A 23,913-nucleotide genomic window follows, 5' to 3' on the forward strand; every position below is an offset into this window, starting at 1 on the left:
AGGACACTTTGCCATTTTATGGCACAAAATGGGTCTCAGGGTGAATCTGAGGTGAACAGCAGAGCTGCTAAGCGACAGTACAGCAAGAAGAACTGTGGCATTTGCTACTTCTGACTGGGCAAATTGGATATAAATTAAGTTCATTTATCCTCCAGTGCAGTGTCAGCCTTTTGTTCATCCCTTTAAAGAGATGTGCTTTGATGTTCATGCTAACTTCATGCACCACATGAATCTTTCAATGCCCAAGCAAAGTTGCCAGCTAACTAGGAGGGGTGATTAGGATTTTGGGTGTGGGTGTGGGTGTGGGTGGGAGAGAAAAAATATACCGAGGCAAGCAAAATAGAAGGGCATTGTATGGATGAAGGAACCAAAGGAGTCATGGGGTTGTTTAATAAGAAAAGTCCAGGCAACAAAATACGTAAGAGTATATCCTCTGAGGCTAGAGATCTGAGGCTAGAGAGACTAATAACCACATTTAAAGCACATCCAACGCACATTTAAAGCACATTTTTGAAAGAATCCTGGGAACTGTAGTTTGTTAAGGGTGCTGGGAATTTGTAGCCCTGTGGTGGGAAAACCACAGTTCCCAGGATTATTTGGGGGAAGTCATGTGCTTTAAATATGTGTTGGATGTGCTTTAAATGTATGATGTGGATCTGATAAGGTCTCTGGATTCACATAAATTATAAAGATAGTAAGTAAAAAAAAATTCGGTCATAGACCAGTACACAGACATCACAAATAAATCAAAACCATATAAAATACATAAAATCAGGGTAGAATAAAAGTTTACAATCAGTACAGGCTTTCTACATAAAACCATTCATCATTGATTTCTGGCATACAATGGCAGCAGGACAGGAACTAGCCAATCTTGCTGTAACCTGTGGATTCATGTCTGCCAATAAATGCATTAGGTAAAACTCATCGGATTTATCCGGAATGCATTGTAAGATTGGAGTGATAAAAGAATAACACAGATCCCTTTAAAAAGTACAGTACAATGAAACATGACCCACAGTGTCCACTTCTCCCATTCCACATGGGCAGACCCGTTCATGGTGGGGTGCCCGTCTGTCCCTTGCATCCAGGAGAGCAGATGGCAGAACATTGGACCTAGCTGCTGTGAAAGCTCTTCTGTATTTAGGGACATTCAGATTTGTCCAGTGATGCATGGGTACCAACGCTTTCCCGCTGTCCCTGAACTCAGGGTGCCTGACAGCAAGACTGAAATGACTTTGTAATTCTATACAATACTGTTGGATAGCAGTTTTTGTAATTCTGTTGGATGGTAGTTTTTGCTTTTATCCAAGAGCAAGAAGAGTACAGGGAGTAAATCCCAGATATTGCAGTTTCTGAAACAGCAAGCTTTTCCATCTTGACTGGTATGTGTCAATTAATGTCAGTGGGGCCAAGCCCAGAGGAGAAGAAAATCAGCTTCAGCCAATAGTGAAGCCTGAGAATCCATGCACAGGCTTCAATAGAAATTAGCCATACATTTAAAACCACTGTTTTCCCCAAAAAAATCTTGGAACAACCCCCATAGAGTTTCAGTTCCCAGCACCCTTAACAAACTACAGTTCCCAGTATTCGGGGGGAGGGATGTGCTTTAAATGTGTGGTGTGTACATAACCTAAAGGTAACACCCTAATTCTGATTAGGCCATTTCCTCTCCAAATGGATGCTCTAGTGTGGGGATGGGGAACTGGTGGCCCTCCAGATGTTGTTGCACACCAACTCCCATCAGCTCTGGCCAGCATGGTCAATGGTCAGGAATGGTGGGAGTTGTAGTCCAGCAACATCTGGAGGACCACAGGTTCCCCAGCCCCACTCTAGTCTAATGTGCTATTGGAGCACCTAGTAAGCACCATCAGGGTCAGCCCTACCATTAGGTTATTATCTAGCTGGGTGCTGGTGGGCACTGAAATCCAACAACACTTGAAAGGCAACAGGTTTTTCCATCCCTGCACTAGGGGATTTTGTTGTGGTGCTAGCAGTGGTAAAAGACTCTGGCAGCAATTGGCTAAACGCATGCAAGGTCATGGAATGCACACAGTCATTCTGCTGTGGGGTTAAAAAGGACAGCAATGGAATATTTTCACACAAGCTTGCAGGGGGAAGCTGAGTTTAAATGAAGGAAATAATCTCACATGTTGGTAAAGACCCAAAAGCTCACTGGGAAGGCTTCTAGAGAATAGAAAATTGAAGGGCCAGGAACGGCCAAAGGAGATGGGGGCCTGAGGGAAAAATGGGGTGAGAAGGGTGGCTAAACATTAATGTCTCTATGATTGCATTAACTTCCATAGGTTGCAATCCTTTACCCACTTACCTGGGAGTAAGCACCATTGAACTAAATGAGGCTTATTTCAGAGCAGAGCAGACACATATGGAATTGCATTCTAAATATCTCACCAAAGACTGGATTTATTCTATAGATTTCAGATGCTGCTACTTTTGCAAGAAGGAGCACACCTAATGATTATGCAGGGGCTGGTACAGCACAGTGGGGAGGGGAGCCTGGCTGGGTGTCCAGAGTCTGTGAGTTCAAATCCCTGCTCGTGTCTCCTGGGTGTCAAGGGCCAGCTAAAGATCACCCCACAGTGAGTGGCTCAGGGATTATGTGCCCTGCCACCTGTGCAGCCGTGGGCAAACTGCATAGTCCCAAGGAGCCCAGTTGCCCCCCAGCTGGCAGTTGCAGACAAGGAAGGGGCTGGCTTGTGCAGCTGTGGCAAGCTGAGCAGGCCCTAGCCAGCTGGGGAGGACTAGCCTCAGAGGGAGGCAATGGGAAACCCCCTCTGCATACCACTTAAATCCCTATTCAAAGGGTCGCCATAAGTCGGGATGGACTTGAAGGCAGTCCATTTCCATTTTTCAAGGGTTATGCAGATACAAGATTACTCGTCTTACATTTGCCCTCATGTATGTGAAACCCATGCTAGAATGTCCAGACTGTATTTATCTTGCATCACACAGGGGGCAGCTGCCTTTTTTCTGCTTGACAGTGGAAACCAATGGTTAACAGGAGCAATTCAGGTGGATTAAATGGGCTGTTTCCACTGGGCAAAGTATTCCTTTATGTGTTTGACTCACCAGCCTAGTGGAACGCATTCAGGCTTTCCTGAAAGGCATGTTCAAGTGTATTTTTATTTATTTTGTTATAAATGTATATCCCACCTTTTCTCCAGGGAGCTCAAGGTGGCATACAAGCATATTTCTCCCCCTCCTGATTTTATCCTCAAAACAACCCTGTGAGGTAGATCAGGCTGAGAGACAGTGACTGACCCAGAGCTTGGAAGATTACTTTAAAGAAGTAATAAATTAGAGTTACAATTACATGGCCCAAAAAAGGAGTAATTGCAGTTACAATTACAATTGCTCTGAAAGTAACTGATTACTTTACTTTTTCTCAAAAGTAATAACTACAATTACATTTCAGTTGCTTTTTTAAAAAAAAGCCTACAAGGTGCCTTGGCTGCTGCACATCTAAGTATACTAAAACAACATTAAAAATAAACACACACATACAGAGGTAGAAGAATAATTCTTTTTATCCATAAGATAGCAATGGTGGTCTCTCCGCTGATAAGGGAGGTGGGGAGGAAGGCAGAGGCCACTACTCAGATCTTTGCACGTCAAACCAAGTGCAACCCCCACCCTCACTCAGCCAGCCAGCATAATCTCTCTCACTGAACCATCTCCCGGACCCTGCCCTGCCACCAACTAAGGGACACTCACCCAAGCAAACATTTTCCCCTGAGATGCAAAAATGTTAAAATACTGCAAATGCAGCACAGTAGCCAGAGAGGGTGGTGGAGGCCACTTTGTGTGCCAAGTGCAAACACAATATTCTCTCTCTCTCTCTCTCTCTCTCTCTCTCTCTCTCACACACACACACACACACACACACACACACACACACACACACGTCGTCATCTTTCACCTCCACAGTCCTTTATCTCCATTCTGCTGCTGCCTCCTTCTCCCCCTTTATCCATGTTCTTGCCCTCTGGCTCCTTTTTCCCTCCACTCCATTGTTATGGATCTTTGGGTCGTTAATAAATTACTACTACTACTACTCCACTCCATTCTTCTCCACCACCATCCATTTTTTAAAACAATTGTTTTCTCCACTCCACCCCGTCTCACTTTCCACCTCCTCCCTCATCACCTTCTACCCACCCACAGAGCATGAGGGAAGAGTGACGCTGCACAGAAGCCCAGTTTGAGGCACATGAATTTCATCCACAAGTCAGAGGAGCAGAAGACTTCCCCTGCTTCCCCCCCTCCCCAAGTAATGCCCAAAGATAAAGCTGGGAACATTACAATTACTCCACGAAAGCAATAAAATTACTCCTATTACAATCAAAATATAAAGGAATTACCCACTCATTCCTCAAAAGAATAATGAGTACTTGTATTTATTACTTGTAACGAATTACTTCCAAGCTCTGGACTGGCCCAGGGTCACCCAGTGAGCTTCATGGTCAAGTGGGGATTTGAACCCCGGTTTCCCAGGTCATAGTCCAACACTGTAACCACTACACCTCCCTGACCCTCTGACACTGTACAGTGCAGGGCTGAAAACTGATGAGGCTCGAAAAATGTATCCTCTTTTTTTCAGAGCTTTTTGACTCTGGGCTCCATACTGGTGCTGCTTTGGGATTTAGATACTACTCTCCTACACTTAGCTTCCCTATAACTGCCTTCTATCTTCATAATTCAGATTTCCCTGGAGACCCCCATGTGCCGCCATCGCTGTCCAGAGAAACCACTTGGAGAAAGACAGGGAAAATAATATTTTCTATTTAAGGAGGAAGCAAAACCAAAAACCACCTTGAGACACAATTCAATGGTACAGAAGTATTTTCCCGAAAGCAACAGAAGGTGTCACTGCTGGATGAAGCTAAGCAAATGAATTTTGAGCATAAGGCCACATTTTTTATGAGAACTTTAAGACTAAATGTCCCTTTTCCTAATTTTTCACGCAAGATGTATAGATTGCAGGCATATTCTGAACTGCATGTTTTGTACTGGCCTTGAATGTAATGATCCATTCGTTGGTGCTATGAGAGTGATACCATTCTCACAATGAGACCTTTATCTTTTGATTACACAGATCTATGCCTTCCTATGCTTCCTTCACAAGCTGTAGGCCAATTAGGTTGCTTCATTCCTGGACACTTACGTTGATATTAAATGCTGGTCAAACTTAAAGCCATTGAAGTTAATAGGCATGAGTAACTTAGGTTCATTAATTTCAGAGGGACTATTCTGAATAGGACTTAGTTGAATACAATCCTTAACAGACCAAATTTGATTTCTAGGACTCTCCAGGGAACCTACCCACTGACCACAATAGCTGCTCTGTTCATTTGCCTTCTCGGCTTGGGAATACTAACTTGACTGTCCTTCCAAGACATTTGCTCCTGCTTCTTCAGCACAGGTCTACCTGATTTCTAGAGGGCCTGAGGCAGATGAAGACACCTGAAGCAAAGGTGGTGTATGACTTGTGCTGAAACTGGTTGTAGCATAGATCACTGTGACACCAGGAAAGCAAAAAATCTTGTCAGCTGTCATTGCACCTGCTGCCTGTCATTGGGTTATTGTCTGCGATAAACAGCTATGTGAACCTGGGTTGTCTCCACCCAGTGACTAAGGAGTTGAAAGCCACTTTGCAAAACAAAATCTAGAGGAAGGTTATTGAGTGAGCAGTTGCTTTCCAGCTTTAAGTTGCACTGGATACCACTGATATTTGGAAGCCTTGAGTTTGCGTTGGTTTCCGTTCTTTTCTAGGCACAATTAAAGGTGATGGTTTTTATAAAGCCCTTATCAGCTTGGGGCTTACATACTGCATAAACTTCTCCTTATGCTCCAATATAACATTTACCAAACAACACACCAAGTTCACATGCCAAAGACATCTTTTAAAAACACTGCATGTATTTGATTTATACCCCACTCATCCCATTGGCTTACAGCAGTTTTTCCTAAATGTCCTCTCTGCTGGAGAGGTCCACAATAAGGCAATCAAATGGTTTGGTGGATGAAAGGGGCCAAATGAAACAATTAATTGTGCTGTAAACAAAATCTTGATAAAGTCCTATATGGCATAGGATCCAGGTATGCCTGCTCCCATATCAACCTGTCCGTGTGTTGAGATCATCTTTGGACCTCCTCCTGGTCTCTCTGCCATCTGAGGGAAGGTGGGTGGGTGGTGATCAGAGAGAGAAAGTGTCCCATTAATGCAGGGGTTCCCAACCGGTTGTGTGTGGACCACCAGTGGTCCCCAAGCTTAATTCAGGCGGTCCATGGTGTGTTTGTGGATTTGTGGTTGAAGACGGGAGATGCCACATCCATCGCATTAAATATTTATATTGATTTTATTGTATTTTTATTGCTTTTATTTCTTAATTTATATTCTATGAAATTCAAGTTGTAATACAATAAAAAACAATATATGAAAAAATTAGAGAAGCAATAAAAATACAATAAAAAATCTTACAGCATCTAGAACAGCACATTACAATGGCTACAACAGGCAGAAAAATCATTAAGTGGTCCGACAAGGCCCTCACCAATTTTCACATGGTCCATGCGGAAAAAAAGGTTGGGGACTGCTGGTCTATGATAAGTGCAACTGTAAGATACATATATTTGCAATCATGTCTGTCACATTTATGTGTTGTGTGTTTGGGTACACATAAAAAAAAAATCTGAAAGGCATGATCCAGGGAAAGTTAAGCATTTTGAAATTCCATTGAATTTAAGAACAAGCTTGACTTTGACACCGAAATCAATGGAACTTCTAAGTGTTTACCTTTGGTTGTATCATGACCTCAGGGTATACATAATAAGTCTAGCAATCCCAAAACATCTTTCAACTGGCTTGTAATGACTGGGATTAAGCAGAGGTGAAGTAATTTGATTCTACTTTATGTGTCCATACAGGCTGCAGTCCCATACACCCTTATATGGAAATAGGTCCCGTTGAATTTAATTGGGATTATCTCTTCAGGAGACCTGGATAAGATTGCACTGTTAATTTGACACCATGTTCTTATTACAGTAAGATCCTCCGTAGTGCAGAGTGGTAAGCGGTGGTAACGCAGCCGAAGCTCTGCTCACGGCCAGAGTTCGATTCGAATGAAAGGAGGAAGTCGAATCTCCAGTAAAAGGGGTCGAGGTCCACTCAGCCTTCCACCCATCCGTGGTCCGTAAAATGAGTACCCGGCATATGCTGGGGGGTAAAGAAAGGCCGGGGACGGAACTGGCAATCCCACCCCATATATACGGTCTGCCTAGTAAACGTCGCAAGACGTCACCCTAAGAGTCGGAAACAACTTGCACTACAAGTGCAGGGACACCTTTACCTTTTTTTTCCTTATTATTACAGTATATTCCTTGTCCTTCAGCCTGGGGAAGGATAGAAACTGATATAAATAATCATGGTAAATATTTAACAATTTTGGAAACGATCTAGCCAGACTTAAACATTTTAACATTGCCAATGATTTCAATGGGAAAGTTACACATTAAAATATATAGGGATTAAAAGTGCTGAGCTGGCTCATACTCTGTACATTTAGTCTGATCCACATACAGGGTTGTGGAATTTCTGCTGTTCTGCCACCCATGACCTCAGTTTCTTGACTTCAGAAAAGAGGCTGTATTTGGTCACATAAGCATAACTGAGTTTGTTTGTTTGTTTGTTTATTGTATTTATATACCGCCCCATAACCGAAGCTCTCTGGGCAGTTTACAGTAACTAAAAACAAATATGCAAATTTAAAACACATCTTTTAAAAACAATTTAAAACACAATTTAAAACACAATTTAAAAATTTAAAACAATTTAAAAACACATGCTAAAATGCCTGGGAGATGAGAAAAGTCTTGACCTGTCACCGAAAAGATAACAGTGTTGGTGCCAGGCACACCTCGTCAAGAAAATCATTCCATAATTTGGGGGCCACCACTGAGAAGGCCCTCTCCCTTGTTGCCAGACTCCCAGCTTCCCTCCGAGTAGGCACCCGGAGGAGGACTTTAGATGTTGAGCGTAGTGTACGGGTGGGTTCGTATCGGGAGAGGCATTCCATCAGGTATTGTGGTCCCAAGCAGTGTAAGGCTGTATAGGTTAAAACCAGCACCTTGAATCGAGCTCGGAAACATACAGGCAGCCAATGCAAGCGGGCCAGAAACGGTTTTATATGTTCAGACAGTCTGGTCCCTGTTATCAATCTAGCTGCTGCATTTTGCACAAGCTGCAGTTTCCGAACCCCTAACTAAGTTATGTTAGCTCAGCACAGGAATGGGTGGCAACCCCATCCAGAAGTGAGATTCATATTTAGTGGGTGAGATTTTCCTTCAACACTCAGTCTCAGGGCAATTTTAGACTCTGGACTGAATGGTCTTACTGCAGGGGGCACTCTTTAGATGGCAATGTGTGTTACTTTAGAATGTGGAAAGCCAGCCAGCTCTGCTAGGAGGGCCCCCAAAGTCCTGCCCTGATGGCACAGCTGCTCAGGTTCATATTAGGGTGCTGTTGTGCCAGAGGTGTACCTTGAAATACACGGTTAGAGTGTCGTTCAGGCTCACCATGACCATCACAGTTCCTCTGAGATTCTTTTAGGCAATATTCTAATTTGGATAGTTACGTTGTGCCTCTGCACCCACCCCTGTTGCTTGTGCAGTGAAACGATGCATCTCCTCAATCTCTTCAATCATTCTGTAGCACTCATCTGTTCTGTTTAAACCGACGCCCAATTTCGCTCCCACAAGGGTGTTTCAGGAAGAAATTATTCACAATTTGTTAAATTGATAGATATTAGCACTTTGGAGTCCTTTAGGATGGAAGTGGGCCACTCACAGAAAATGGAGCAGGATCAGTCAATTAGTTTACCAGTCTCAGGTGGTAAAGTGGACATTTTAATCAGGAACAACCTTTGTGAGAGGAATTTTGGGTGATATATAACTAAGTCATACTCAGCAGCGTGTAATCATCTGGGATCTTGGTGGGTCTTAGACCCTTACTTTTTTAGGAGCAGGGTCCCAGCTGGATCCCTGTTTCCAGCATCCTACGAGCCAGTTAGCATGAAAGCGGAGTGTGATAGCCACTGAGAAGAGTCTTCCAACATACTTCCTTGTCCTTTCCTGCTGACTGATGACAATCATAGTAAAAGGAGGTGTCAGCCACTAAGAAGACTCTTCTCAGTAGCTAACACTCTCCCCTTTCATGCTTATTGGCTACTAGAGATGTCTATTATTGTGGGAGAAGGCATTAACAGGTATCTCATTCTCAACCCAGCAGCAAAAAAAAAAAAAGGAGGGGAAGGAAGAGGCATGGCATGACTATCATGAGGGGACCCTGCACTTCTGAATTTGCCACTACACCACTGATACTCAGAGTAGACCCACTGAGATCAATGGACCTAAAACCATGGATCTTAGTGGGTCTACTCTGACTAACTTTGGATATGATCCATTATGTACAGTTTCACTCTATTCTAGATTATTTAATTGTATGGTTTTACTACTTTACATGTTTGCTGTCCTCGGCTCCTTTGGGAGGAAGGGCAGGATAGAAATGTAATAACTATTGATGATAATTTTCCAAGTAACAAAAGTGACAGTGCTAACAAAATATTTACTTGTGGGTGTTCAAGAGAAACTTTTTGTCAGGCTTCCTAAAAATTATATCATTATTACTTGCAAGATGTTATTGCTATGAAGAGGTATGCTGAGGTCCAAACTTAGCTCAAAAGCATTATTTGAAGTGAATCACTCTACTGGATCAGGCCACACAGGCCTCCACAGTGTCCAATCAGATGTCTATGGGAAGCCTGCAAGCATGACCTAAGGACAACAGCACTCTCCCTACTTGTGAGTCCTAGCAACTCCTCCTGGTTGCTACTGTAACTCTCCTCATCCAAAAGCTGATTTCAGTGTGTAAATCACACCATTAAACCCCCAGATGTTCTGTCCATGCGGGGCTCAGTCTTCTCTGTTGTGGACTGCTCACCTGTGTCATGAGGAAAAATTTACATTTGTGTTTTAACCATCAGTAATTAAAATGGCACATATGCAAATTTGTCTATAAATCAGGGTATCTTAGATTACATCAGACAAGAAGTTCTGGTCCCTATTTTATGTGGAAATAACATAACTATACTGAGGTGCACTTCAAATCTCCTGTTTTGGGGTACAGGTGCACAATTGTCTACTTTTTCATACTATTCCAGAAATCAAGTTGCATTAAACTGTAAATGTATCAAAATTCAGATTTCTTTTAATTTATATAAAAAAGTTGTCAAATTAGTAATTATACATCCAGTATATAGATAAAACATCATTTTCTCCCTCTAAGCCATGGAGCGGTGCATATGGATTGCCATCATCCTTTTGCTCCGAAACATGTCAAATAACACTATAATTCTATACATTGCCAATTGTCCTGCCTTCACAAATGCAAATACAATAGCCAAGCTCATCAGCATAGCTATGAAACCACTCACTAAGGGAGGGGCAACTCCCCCACACACCTTAAGAACATAACAAGAGGCCAGCTGGATCAAACAAAGGCATGCCTAGTCCAGCATCCCGATGCCTATGAAAGCTTGCAAAGCAGGACATGAGCACAACAGCACTCACTGTACTTACACTCTTCACCAACTGGTATTCCGTGGCTTACTGCCTCTGATACTTACTGCCTCTTATGATAGCACTCTTCATATGATAGCACTCTTCAAGTACATGAAAGGTTGCCACATAGAGGAGGGCCGGGATATCTTCTCGATCGTCCCAGAGTGCAGGACATGGAATAATGGGCTCAAGTTGCAGGAAGCCAGATTTCAACTGGACATCAGGAAAAACTTCCTAACTGTTAGAGCCATATGACAATGGAACCAATGACCTAGAGAGGTAGTGGGCTCTCCAACACTGGAGGCATTCAAGAGGCAGCTGGACAGCCATCTGTCGGGAATGCTTTGATTTGGATTCCTGCATTGAGAAGGGGGGTTGGACTTGATGGCTTTATAGGCCCCTTCCAACTCTACTATGCTATGATTCTATGGAAGTGGTACACAGCCATCATGACCAGCAGTCACTGATATCTTTCTTCTCCATGAATTTGTCTAACCCCTTTGTAAAGCCTCCAACTTGGTGGTTGTTACTACAATGTTACTACGCCCTGTGGTAGGGAACTCCAGAGTTTAACTATGTGCTTTGTGAAGAAGGACCTCCTTTTCTCCATCCTGAATCTTCCAGCATTCAGCTTCAATGGATGACCCTGGGTTCTAGTATTATAAGGGAGAAAAACATGTATCCACTTTCTCCACACCATGCATAACTGTATGCATTCCTTCCCTTTTTTTCTAAACTTAAAAAAGCCCCAAATCTTATTTTTCCATCCAGCTCCAGGGTAATTGTGATTGCTTGTTCCTGAACCTTTTCCAGCTCTGCAATATGCTTTTTGAGGTGCATTAACCAGAACTGTACACAGTATTCCAAGTGTGGTCACACCAGATTATAATATTGAGTTTTATTTTCAATCCCTAACTTGGAATTCACCTTTTTCATAACTGCTCTGCACTGAATTGACATTTGCATCAAGCTATCCACCAAAACCCAAGGATCTCATTCCTGCTCAGTCACTGCCAGTTCAGACCCCATAAGCGTACATGCAAAGTTAGGATTTTTGGCCCCAATGTGGATCACTTTACACTTGCATAAATTGAATGGCACTTGCCATTTTAACACCCATTTATCGAGTCTGGAGAGATCCTTCTGGAGTTCCTTGCGATCCCTTTTTGTTCTTACCATCCTGAATAATTTGATGTCATCAGCAAACTAGGCCACCTTACTTCTCACTCCTAACTCCAGATCATGTATAAACAAGTTAAAAAGCACAGATCCCTGTACCAGTCCTTGGGGACTCCAGTCTTATATCCCTCCACTACTAGAACTGTTCATTTATTCCTACTCTCTACTTCCTGTGGTTTAACCAGTTAAACCTGTTCTCCTGTCCCATGACCGTGAAGCACACTCAAAAGCCTAATCTTTATTGACAGTCATAATCAAAACCTTTTTGAAGGTCCAAGTGCACAGTATCTACTGAACCACCCCATCCTCATGCTTATTGACACTCTCAAACCTTAGTTTTTCAAATTCTGAGAGATCTCTTAGGAATAAACCAGATGTTATGGCAGAAGATCTGGATGTCTACACATGGATCTTCCCTGATCATATAGAAAGAGGAGTGCATGGGTGTGTTTTTAAAAGCATAAGGGCTATGTGCAGAACCTTCCCTCATCTGCTGTTTATCCCCCTCTAAGCTTTTCTCCTCAGATGAGAGAAACTTTAGGAGAGAGTTGGGATTTATTAAGGGGTAATTAGGTTAGCAGATTTTTTAAATATGAAGCTGTGTTGTTGTTGTTGTTATGTGCCTCTAATTCAACTACGACTTATGGCGACCCTATGAATCAGTGACCTCCAAGAGCATCTGTCATGAACCACCCTGTTCAGATCTTGTAAGTTCAGGTCTGTGGCTTCCTTGATGGAATCAATCCATCTCTTGTTTGGCCTTCCTCTTTTTCTACTTCCTTCTGTATTTCCAAGCATTATTATCTTTTCTAATGAATCATGTCTTCTCATTATGTGTCCAAAGTATGATAACCTCAGTTTCATCATTTTAGCTTCTAGTGACAGTTTTGGTTTAATTTGTTGTAACACCCAATTATTTGTCTTTTTCTCAGTCCATGGTATGCGCAAAGCTCTCCTCCAGCGCCACATTTCAAACGAGTTGATTTTTCTCTTATCAGCTTTTTTCACTGTCCAACTTTCACATCCATACATAGAGAACAGAAATACCATGGCCTGAATGATCCTGACTTTAGTGTTCAGTGATACATCTTTACATTTGAGGACCTTTTCTAGTTCTCTCACAGCTGCCCTCCCCAGTCCTAGCTGCCTTCTGATTTCTTGACTATTGTCTCCATTTTGGTTAATGATTGTGCCAAGGTATTGATATAATCCTTGACAAGTTCAGTGTCCTCATTGTCAACTGTAAAGTTGCATAAATCTTCTGTTGTCATTACTTTAGTCTTTTTGACGTTCAGCTGTAGTCCTGCTTTTGTGCTTTCTTCTTTAACTTTCATCAGCATTCGTTTCAAATCATTACTAGTTTCTGCTAGTAGTATGGTATCGTCTGCATATCTTAAATTATTGATATTTCTCCCTCCAATTTTCACACCTCCTTCATCTTGGTCCAATCCTGCTTTCCGTATGATATGTTCTGCGTACAGATTAAATAAACAGGGTGATAAAATACACCCCTGTCTCACACCCTTTCCGATTGGAAACCAGTTGGTTTCTCCATATTCTGTCCTTACAGTAGCCTCCTGTCCAGAGTATAGGTTGCGCATCAGGACAATCAGATGCTGTGGCACCCCCGTTTGTTTTAAAGCATTCCATAGTTTTTCATGATCTACACAGTCAAAGGCTTTGCTGTAACCTGTAAAGCACAGGGTGATTTTCTTCTGAAATTCCTTGGTCCGTTCCATTATCCAACGTATGTTTGTGATATGATTTCTGGTACCTCTTCCCTTTCTAAATCCAGCTTGGACGTCTGGCATTTCTCGCTCCATATATGGCAAGAGGCTTTGTTGTAGAATCTTGCGCATTACTTTAGTTGCATGGGATATTAAGGCAATAGTTCGATAATTACTGCATTCCCTGGGATCCCCTTTCTTTAGAATTGGGATGTATACGGAACGCTTCCAGTCTGTGGGCCATTGTTTAGTTTTCCATATCTCTTGACAGATTTTAGTCAAAATTTGGACTGATTCAGTCTCAGTAGCTTGTAGCAACTCTATTGGTATGCCATCTATTCCTGGTGATTTGTTTCTTCCAAGTATTTTAAGAGCAGCTTTCACCTCGCATTCTAAAATGTCTGGTTCTTCATCATATGGTTCCTCTGTGAATGAATCTGCCATCCTGGCATCTGTTTTATAGAGTTCTTCAGTGTATTGATTCAATTTTCCTTTTATTTCATCTCGGTCAGTCAGTGTGTTCCCCTGTGGATTATTCAACATCCCTACTCTTGGTTTAAATTTCCCTTTCATTTCTCTAATCTTTTGGAACAGGGCTCTTGTTCTACCCTTTTTGTTGTCCTCTTCTATTTCTATACAGTAACTATTGTAATAGTTCTCTTTGTCCCTACATACTAGTCACTGTATTGTTGTGTTTAGGGTTCTGACTGTGTTTCTATTGCCTTTTGCTTTTGCTTTCCTTCTCTCTTTAACCATTTGAAGAGTTTCTTCAATCATCCATTGAGGTCTTTCTCTCTTTTTAGCTAGAGGTATTGTCGTTTTGCATTCTTCTCTGATAACGTCTCTGACTTCATTCCATAGTTCTTCTGGTTCTCTGTCAACTAAGTTTAAAGCCTCAAACCTGTTCCTTATTTGATCTTTACATGCTTCTGGGATGTTATTTAAATTGTATTTTGGCATTATGATTGCTTTGTTGGTCTTCTTTAGCTTTACTCTGATTTTCGATACGACCAGTTCATGATCTGTACCACAGTCTGCTCCTGGTCTTTTTTTTGCAGAAAGTATGCAACTTCTCCATCTTCTGCTACCAATTATATAATCAATTTGATTCCTATATTGGCCATTTGGTGATGTCCACATGTACAGTTGTCTTTTTGGTTGTTAAAAATATGTGTTCACAAGAAACAAATTATTGGCTTCACAGAATTCAATAAGTCTTTCTCCTGCTTCGTTTCTGTCTCCTAGGCCCCATTTCCCCACAATTCCTATTTCTTCTCTGTTCCCTACTTTTGCATTCCAGTCCCCCATGATTATCAGCACATCTTGTTTTGGTGTGTGATCAATTTCTTCCTGTACTTCTGCGTAAAATCTCTCCAATTCCTCTTCTTCTGCATTTGCCGTCGGAGCATAGACTTGGATGATGGTTATGTTGATAGGTTTCCCATTTAATCTCATTGATATAATTCGCTCAGACCTTGTGTTGTAGCTCCTAATTGCTCTTGCTACATCACTTCTCACTATTAAAGCAACCCCATTTCTTCTTAATTTCTCATTTCCTGCATAAAATATTTTGTAGTTGCCTGATTGAAAATGTCCCATTCCCGTCCATTTTAGTCCGCTCACGCCAAGTATTGTAATGTTGATGCATTCCATTTCATGCTTGACAATTTCTAACTTTCCTTGGTTCATGCTTCTCACATTCCATGTTCCTATTGTGTGCATCGTACAACTCCGGACATCAGCCTCTGGGCTTCCTTTCGGCTTTGACCCAGCTGCATCATTAGTCACAGCGCTACTCGTATTTGTCCTTTGTTCTTCCCCAGTAGCTCAGTGAGTGCCTTCTAACCTGGGGGTCTCATCTTCCAGCACTATCTTGTGTTGCATTTTGGATACTCTGTTCATAGGGTTTTCGTGGTAAGAGATATTCAGAGGTGGTTTACCATTGCCTTCCTCTGAGTTTGGCTGCATCTTAGTCTGGTGTTTCAGCTTTGACCATTCCACCTTGGGTGCCCCTGCTAGGAGTCTAGCCTTTTGGTCTAGACTCCTGACGGCTTTGCTCTCAGCTTCTTCAGCACACTCAAACCCCCTCACCACGTTAAGGTGTACATCCGAAGAGGAGGAATACTAAGCTGTAAAACCATTGATATCCTAGAGATGTACTGTTTTGTACACCAATTGCTGTTCTGTTTTTGTCACTATTGCCTCTAATGTTGTTATTTTCTTCTGCAGCCAGAAGAATTTGTAATGACCCTGAAATTATTAATCTTGTTCAATTGGGGTGGTTCATTCATAAATGTTTGAAGTATTCTGCAGCCTTGGTCACTGTTTCTTTCAGGTCACCACATCCCTAACTCACCTCTTAATGAGTTGTCTTTTCCTCTGTTCCCTTTTACAGATAGTGCAGGAGAACCCTAACAGTTTTGATTTCAGGAAGCAGAGACACACTCTGATCAAAACACTGAATGCTATGTAGAGCAGGTGGGGGTTATGGTTTCAATCCCCCTGAATTCTATGGGACAGTAGAAGCAGGCTGCAAACTGGGATATGGGTGAATGTGGGAACAAAACTCAGGTCTTCGTTCCAGAGACTGGGGTCACCAAGAAGGAACAAAGAGAGAGCCTCTAAGGTGCGACTGGGATTCAGAGTCACACAGTGGAGGAAGAACCTTGTCGCTAGAAGCACAAAAATCCTCCCCCACCCCCCTGGCTCAAGTACAGGAGCAAAGCAGTACACAAGTGAATATTAATTGCTTGTTTGAAGAACAAAGATAGATAGATAGAAGGCCTCCAGTAAGAGTCCATTATCTCTCTTCAGTCTCTCCTCATAGGGCTTTGTTTCCAGTCCCCTGATCATCCTTGATGCCCTTCTCTGAACCTGTTCCAGTTTGTCTGCATCCTTCTTGAAGTGCCGAGACCAGAACTGGATGCAGTATTCAAGTGCTGAATAGAGGGGAACTAATACTTCACGCGATTTGGATACTATACTTCTGTTAATGCAGCCTAATATAGCATTTGCCTTTTTTGTAGCCACATCACACTGTTGGCTCATATTCACCTTGTGATCAACAATTCCAAGATCCTTCTCAGATGTCATATTGCTGAGCCAAGTATCCCCCATCCTATATCTGTGCATTTGGTTTCTTTTTCCTAGGTACAGACCTTTGCATTTATCCCTGCTGATTGACAGACAGACAGACAGACAGACAGACAGACAGACAGACAGACAGACAGACAGACAGACAGACAGACAGACAGACAGACAGACAGACAGACAGGATTGCTGCCACCTCCATGCTCAACTTGTGAGCTTTCTCAGCATTTAAAGCACATGGCTTCCCCCAAAGAATCCTGGGATCTGTAGTTTACCTCCCACAGAACTCAGTTCCCAGCACCCTTAACAAATTACAATTCCCTGGATTCTTTGGCAGAAGTCATGTGCTTTAAATGTATAATGTGTATGCAGCCTGTGTGCCAAGATGCAGGGCCATGGTCTCATCTAGCAGAGCTCTTCTTATATGTGTGTGCACGCTTCCTCAGCCTATCATAATGATGGGCTATTTAAACTAGAACATACAATGTTTTTTTTTAAAAAAACTACTACTAAAAACAGTGCTTTGGATTTGATTTGAGCAGGGTACTATAATATTAATTAATGGGGGAGGGCTGAGGGGAGGTTAAAATATTAGGCTCTAGCGATGCATGATGAAGCTGCATGGAGGTGGAATGTTGTCTTAAAGGCCATTTGCTAAAACTAATGACATCTTGCCACACTAGGTTAAACAATCAAACAAACAGGCTCAGATATATAGAAATATATCTTGCATCTTCCACTTATGTCACCCAATCAGTTTTAAAACAGTCAAGCCATAGAGCTTTCTATGGCTGTTGTTGGGAAACTACAGGATTTCACCACAGAGAACATTGTCCATGGCACACTTGGCAATGGGATAAGCCTATGTAGGGACAGCATCTGCCAATTTTGGTTCTCCTCATTTTTCCCATCTTAAATTCAGTTCTCTACAGTTCTGCAGCAATTTACAATTTTTTTAAAAAATCATCAGGAAAGTTCATCATTTTAGTGTGGATTTTTCCTAATAAACATATTTTTGCATGAAGTTTCAACTAACATACACATTTTTGCAAGCAGTTCCTCCCGATATAATGCAATTTTGGATATTTTCACTAATATATTCATGTTTATGCACACTAATATATGTTTTTGTAGATGCTGTTTGGTTGGAGAGCTACACTGCAAAATTTGGAGAAGTGCACATTTCCAAGGGATGGCCATGTTTCGGTTCTCATATTGTTTCAGAAAGTGCAAATTTGATAATTTGGCTTTAAATGGAAACTGAACACAATTTCTCTCCCATGTCGACCTCCAAGTCAGCTATTACTTTCCCCCTAAATCTGCATAGGACTGGGCTGCAAGAAGAAATGGCTGTCATCATTCATCTTGCCTTTATAAGATCCCTTGCTCTCCAGTGGTTAGGGTTGCCAGGTTTAATCCCTGAGACTGATCCTGTATCTTTAGGAGAAAAGAAAGTCAGCCAAGTGTTGGTGTTCTTGCAACCCTGTAATGGGAAAAACCACAAGATGGAATTCTCCTTCCCCCTGCACAACTTTTAAAGATACAGAAGACCTCCTGGTTGCCAGGCCCAGTCTCCAAGAGGTCTCCTGTATCTTTAAAAGTAGTGCAGGGGAAAGGGAGAATTCCACCTTGTGGTTTTTCTCATTACAGGGTTGCAAGAACACCTGGACTTGGCTGACTTTCTCTTCTCCTAAAGATACAGGATCAGTCTCAGGCCATGGACCTGGCAACCCTACCAGTGGTGTTTTTGGCAGCCAAAGCCTTCGCCCAACAGATCAGTCATTAGGCAGCTCACAACGGCTGCGTTTTGGGAGGTGGCGGTGGGGTTTTGTTTTTTAAAACAGGAACCTCCCAGGCTTTGCCTTGCTGACTCAGACCCAGACTTATTTATTTCGCTTCCCTGCTCCTAGCCAACTCAGGTCATGTGAATTATTTAGTAGGGCATTTTTCGGGGGGGGGGATTGGGAAGAAGGCTTCACTTGGCCTTGCGGTACACCTGGGTTCCTTTTTGAAACACACACGCACACAGCACGGTCATAAGTGCTCCCGACGGTGGGAAAATGCTTAGCGGGGAAAAGGATGGTGGTGAGCAGAGGATATGGCCAAGAGAGGATTGTCAAAAGGGGACTCCATGCTCCATGGGGGGGCTTCTAATGTAGCTTCCCCCCCCTTTCTCTTTTCCCTTCTCCACATTCCTTTTAACATTATTTCCCAATATTTCTTCCTTCTCTTCCTCAACTTTGCCCCTTCCCTCTCTCATCCTTGCTCGGCCATTCTTCTCCCCATTCAATCCTCACCACCCACCTCCTTTCTCTCCATGCTTCCTTCTCGGCTGCATCTTCCCCATTCATTCTCTCCTCTATCTTTCCCTTTCCCACCCATCCTCCCTTCCCACATTCCCTTTTTCTTCTCCCCTGCCATTTCTCTGGCACCCAACCTCTCTTTCCTCCCTTCTCCCGTCCCCCCTTCTCCCTCGTCTCTCTCTCTCCCCTCCTTTCCCACATCCCCCTTTCCTTTCACCCTCATCCCTCTCTCCTTTCCCACATTCTTTCCGTTCTCCCTCATCTCTCTTTCTTTTGCCCTTCCCACATTCCCCTTTTCCTTTCTCCCTCCTCTTTCTCTCTGTCCTCCCTTCTCACCTCTACCCCACATTGTTTCCCTTCTCCCTCATTTCTCTTTCTGCCTTTCCACATCCCCTTCTTTCCTTTCTCCCCTCATTCCTTATTTCCCCTAACGACGACGCACTGCCGCCTCGCTTCCCTCCGTCCCTCCCTCTCTCCCCCCTCCCATCCCGGCTGCAGGCGGAGCGGGGCCGGCAGGAGGCGGAGGAGGAGGCGGAGCGGGCGGGCGCACGTCCCCCGGCCGGCCGAGCGGCCCCCCCGCCATGGGTCGGAAGCGCTGCGTGGGGGGAGACGGCTCCAAGATGGCGGCGGGTTGCTGCGGGGTGAAGAAGCAGAAACTCTCCAGCTCGCCTCCGTCGGGCTCGGCCGGCCCGGGCAACAGCGGCGGCGGCGGCTCCAGTTCCCACTGCGGCGGGGCGGCGGCGGTCGGGGGAGCGTGCGGCGAGCCGGGGTCTCTCCCTGCGCCGCCGGGGGGCGCCCCCCGCCTCAACGGCCTCGGGGGGCTGGCGGGGGGCTCCCCCGGCTGCGCCCTCTCCCCACCGCTGCTGTCCAGCTGCGGCGGGGGGCTCGGCGGCCTCTCCTCGCCGGCCGCCGCCGCCTCGCTCCTGGCCTCGCCCGGGGCCGGGGCCGGCGGCTGCAGGAAGATGGTGGTGTCGGCCGAGATGTGCTGCTTCTGCTTCGACGTGCTCTACTGTCACCTGTACGGCTACCAGCCCCCGCGGAGCCCCCGCTTCACCAACGACCCTTAGTAAGTAATCAAACACCTTCCTCCCGCCCACGGGGGGGACAACAACAACCCCGCAAGCTGCCTCTTGGAAAGACCCCTCCCCGACCTCCATGTCTGTCTGTGTGTTTGTCTGGGGTGGGGGTGGTTTGGTTCATAGTTTTATCTCTCCCCCCCCCAAACTTAAGAGTCGGGGGAGCGCACCCCCCTATTCTCTCTCTCTCTCTCCCTCTCTCCAATATCTGGGGATAATGAATTCTACTTACTGTGGCTGCGATCCTTCTGTGCACTTATTGAATCTCGGAATAAGCTCCATTCCACATAGTGGGACTTGCTTCGGAGTAAAAGCCTGCGCGGGGGTTGGCCTGTCAGGAGCGTTCGGCTGCCTGCAGAGTGCATGCGTCCAGTAATGCAAAGTGGTGGTGTTTTTAGTATTGATAGGGGAATGCAAGCGTGTTAATGCAAAGAATCCTGAAGGGAAACTTACACTCTGTGTGTGTTATATCAACAAGTATTCTGCAACCGTAATTCACTTCGGAATGCCCATCAGCTGCTTTTGTATAAGCTAACCCCAAACCTATTGCTCTCTTTTGCAAGAGCGCCCCCCACCCCCGCCGGAAGTTATATTGGCTGCCTAGGAGGTAGCTCCCGTGTTTTTCCTGTTGCTCCAGTGTGCTCCTCCCAACAACCTTTGCTGGAATCCCCCATGTTTTTTCAGCTCTAAAAGCAACTTTTAACACACACATATTCTCAGATCCCTTCCCCCCATAGAAAGCTTTACTTTCCCGGTAAGAGAGCACAATATTTTCTCTCTGATAGTACTCCTTTCCATTTTATTGACCTGGTGTGCTACCCACCCAAATATATTTTTCAGCCTGTCAACAACTTGGCTGGACCCCCAAAGGACCCTCAGTCCTAGTGTACCAGGGATTCCTCCCTCCAGTTATCCTACTTACTCTTCTGTCAAAACCAATAGGAAGTATCCCACTGCCTCTCAAAGAAATTGCTCTAATGAATTACATGCTTTACTCTCTGGCTGCCTGCTCTGTGTAGCCCCATGTGAACTAGCAGCTTCACCAATCAGCCTTAGACATCCTAAACCTTAAGACTGCTCAAGCTCCCCCTTTTTGATCCTTCGCAAAACCTACAAACAGCCCTCGTGAGTATCCTGAGTTTGTCTCCTAATGTTCCTGTGAGAGCTGGTGAGGGTGGGGAGACATTTGCAGGGAAGATCGTAGGCAGAAAAGGAATACTTAGCCCTTTGATCCACCTGGCATTTTTTTTCTTTAAATGCATCCCACCTTTCCCCGGATAATTTTTAAACTTTGCCCCCCACCTGGTCATGATTTGAGACCAGAAGCAAGCACAGCAAAGGAGGAAAAAGTGGGCCAGGGTTCTTGTGGTGGAGAGTTGTATTGGCATGAGAAGGGTTAAGCATCTTACCTCCCACCAGCTGAGCCCCCCCCCCCCACTGCCACCACCATGGATTTCCCCTACCTAACCCCTGCAATCTGTTACCTTGGTAAACATGAGTTTGGGAGCAGAATTTGACTAGGTAATGCAATAGTTTTGCCTTCGGAGCAGCTGCTTCACTGGCAACCTTTAGTGAATAATCTCCTGCTTCCTTGATCCTTCCCTTATAGCTTTCTCTTAGCTGAAATATGACCCTTACCCTCTCCAGTGAGCAGTTCCATAGCTCTCTCAGCTCTGTTCTTAGGTCATTTACACTGTGGGGATTTCCTGAAGCTGGCCCATTTTTGCCAGTTCCACCTTCCCTAATGTCCCTTTAGTACCCTGCACCCTGTAATGCCTCCATCTCCCTCTTACCACCCAGCACAGCAAGCATAAAATACATAGCGGATACCCTCTTTCAAAGTATTTTTGCTGCACTGTGTACTTCTCTTTTACCATGTTTTCAGGTTGGTTTACATAACAATATAATTGTGGTAAACTATATTTATAGCCCACCTTTTCTCCAAGGAGTTCAAGGTGCTGTACAAGTTCTTCTCCATCTCTTATCCTCACAGGGATCCTTTGAGATTGGCTATCCCTGACCTAACATGTGGTGGCCTCCAGCTTCTTTTGACTACAGCTCCTGTCTTCCCTGGCCAGTGACTACCCTACTTGAGCCTGCTGGGAATTGCAGTCCAAAACATTTGGAAGGCACTACATTCACTATCCCTGAGTTAGGCCAAGATATAGTGACTAACTCAAGGCAAGCAGGTTAAAGCAGTTAAACATAAAAAGCCTGTAAAAAGTGTGTGTGTGGAGTTTTGACAAAAACAACAGTGTAGGCTCCAGGCAAGTCTCCCTGGAAAGGGAATTCTACTGATGGGGTGCCTGAGAAGGCCCTGCCTCAGGTTGCTACTCAGATAGCAGGGGTGCTGAGAAGAGAACCCATTGAAGATTAGCCCACTGTATGGGCAAGTTAGTGTGGGGATTCAGGTACTGAATTCAACACCAGAACTTTAAATTGTGCTTGGAAATGGCCAGAAACCAGTGGAACTTCAAGCACTGGCAATGCATGTTATAGTCTATAATAGACTATTTTAACCCAATTGCAGTTTCTGGGCAGTTGTCAAAAGCAGACCGATTTATAATGTATTACATTAGTCTGTTCTGGAGGATTACCAGAGCATGCATAGCAGTGGTCAGCCTATACATGTCCAAGAGAGGTCACAGCTGATGAAAGACATTCCATGCCACCAAGGTCATTTGGGCCCATGTTTTAGCTGGATCTAAAAGTATTCTTAAGACTCCTTAAGTAGAGTGCAGCTCCATGCAGAACTGGTTAAACCCCATCTCCTTCAGCAGATGAACCCACCTACGCTCTGAACCTTTGTGGCAACCTGCATCGTCAGAATAGATCCTTTCAAAACAATATCAAGAGAATAGGTTCTCCTTCACCTTCTAAAATAATCAAATGTGTTTGCATCTTTGCCAGTAGGGATCTTCCTAACTCTCAGCCTTTCCTGACCTTTGGATCTCCAGATGTTGATGCACTACAACTCCCATCAGCCCCAGCCAGCATGGCCAATGGTCAGGAATGATGGGAACTGTAGTCCAGCTTCATCTGGGGACCCAAAGATTGGGAAAGGCTGCATGGTATGCCTGTATAATGTAAGGTGGATAGATCAAATAGCATTTTACTATTTTAAAACCTGACCATTGTTCTATTGATAAAATCAAGACAGTTTGTCCAAGCTTCCTAAATCTTAACACAGAAATCTACATGGTAAGCAGACTATAAATTGGCCATATTAAAAAGAAAATATTGCATTTTAAAATAGTTTTTATTTTATATTTTACGGCCGAGATACCGCAGTTGTTCTAAAGATTTCCCCTTAAAGTGCAAATTTATCCACTTCGCGTCAATTATGTGCACACCTATAATATACCTTCTATTTTTCCTTTTGCTGGTTTAGATACCCTCAAACATTCAAGGAAATTGCAGAGGTCTTCTCATTCCTGGTTTGGTGAAAATCTGTTACATATCCATAAAAATGTGAGGTTTTAAAATGTCCATTTCAATCCAGTTAAGTAAGGACAAGTCATATTGCAAAACACATTCAGGGATAGGCTGTGCCGGGTGGAGCTTCTTCTAAAAAAAAAATGGCTGCTGCTAGACTAACAGCACAGTCTTATACATGCCTACTCAGAATTAAGGCCCATTGAGTTCATTGGGGCTTACTGTCAGATATGGACCTGCAGCCTCAGGAGGCTTGCAAAAGCCAGTAGGCCTGAGAAATGGCGGGGGAAGGGGGGGAAACAGTGTCCTGTATGTAGTGGTTGTGCGTAGTGCTTTGCATGATGTGTATATTGGGTTGGAATTGCGTAAAGTGACTGAAGGGCTGAGCCTGAAGTGATTTATGTTTAGTGCTTGTAGGTTTGTGTGTATGTGGGTTTGTGTAAAGGTATGTGAGTGTGAAGGGTT

General features: G+C 43.9%; 1 protein-coding gene across 6 annotated transcripts in view; it reads left to right on the plus strand.

Annotated features, from left to right (window-relative positions):
* Window positions 1-23,913, plus strand: part of AMMECR1 (AMMECR nuclear protein 1) — a 179,688-nt gene that overhangs the window by 21,340 nt on the left and 134,435 nt on the right. For 5 of the 6 annotated variants that reach the window (XR_009759274.1, XM_061598341.1, XM_061598343.1 and 2 more), the window contains exon 2: window positions 19,436-20,003. Coding sequence is in view for 5 of the 6 variants with exons in the window: in XM_061598341.1 (XP_061454325.1) it covers window positions 19,436-20,003 (568 nt within the window). In the remaining variant the exon portion in view is untranslated. Of the gene's footprint in view, window positions 1-18,634; window positions 20,004-23,913 lie in introns of those variants that run through there. The other variant, XM_061598340.1, reaches the window with a different exon arrangement.

Source organism: Rhineura floridana, chromosome 16 (genome assembly GCF_030035675.1).
Source record: "Rhineura floridana isolate rRhiFlo1 chromosome 16, rRhiFlo1.hap2, whole genome shotgun sequence".
NCBI lineage: Eukaryota > Metazoa > Chordata > Lepidosauria > Squamata > Rhineuridae > Rhineura > Rhineura floridana.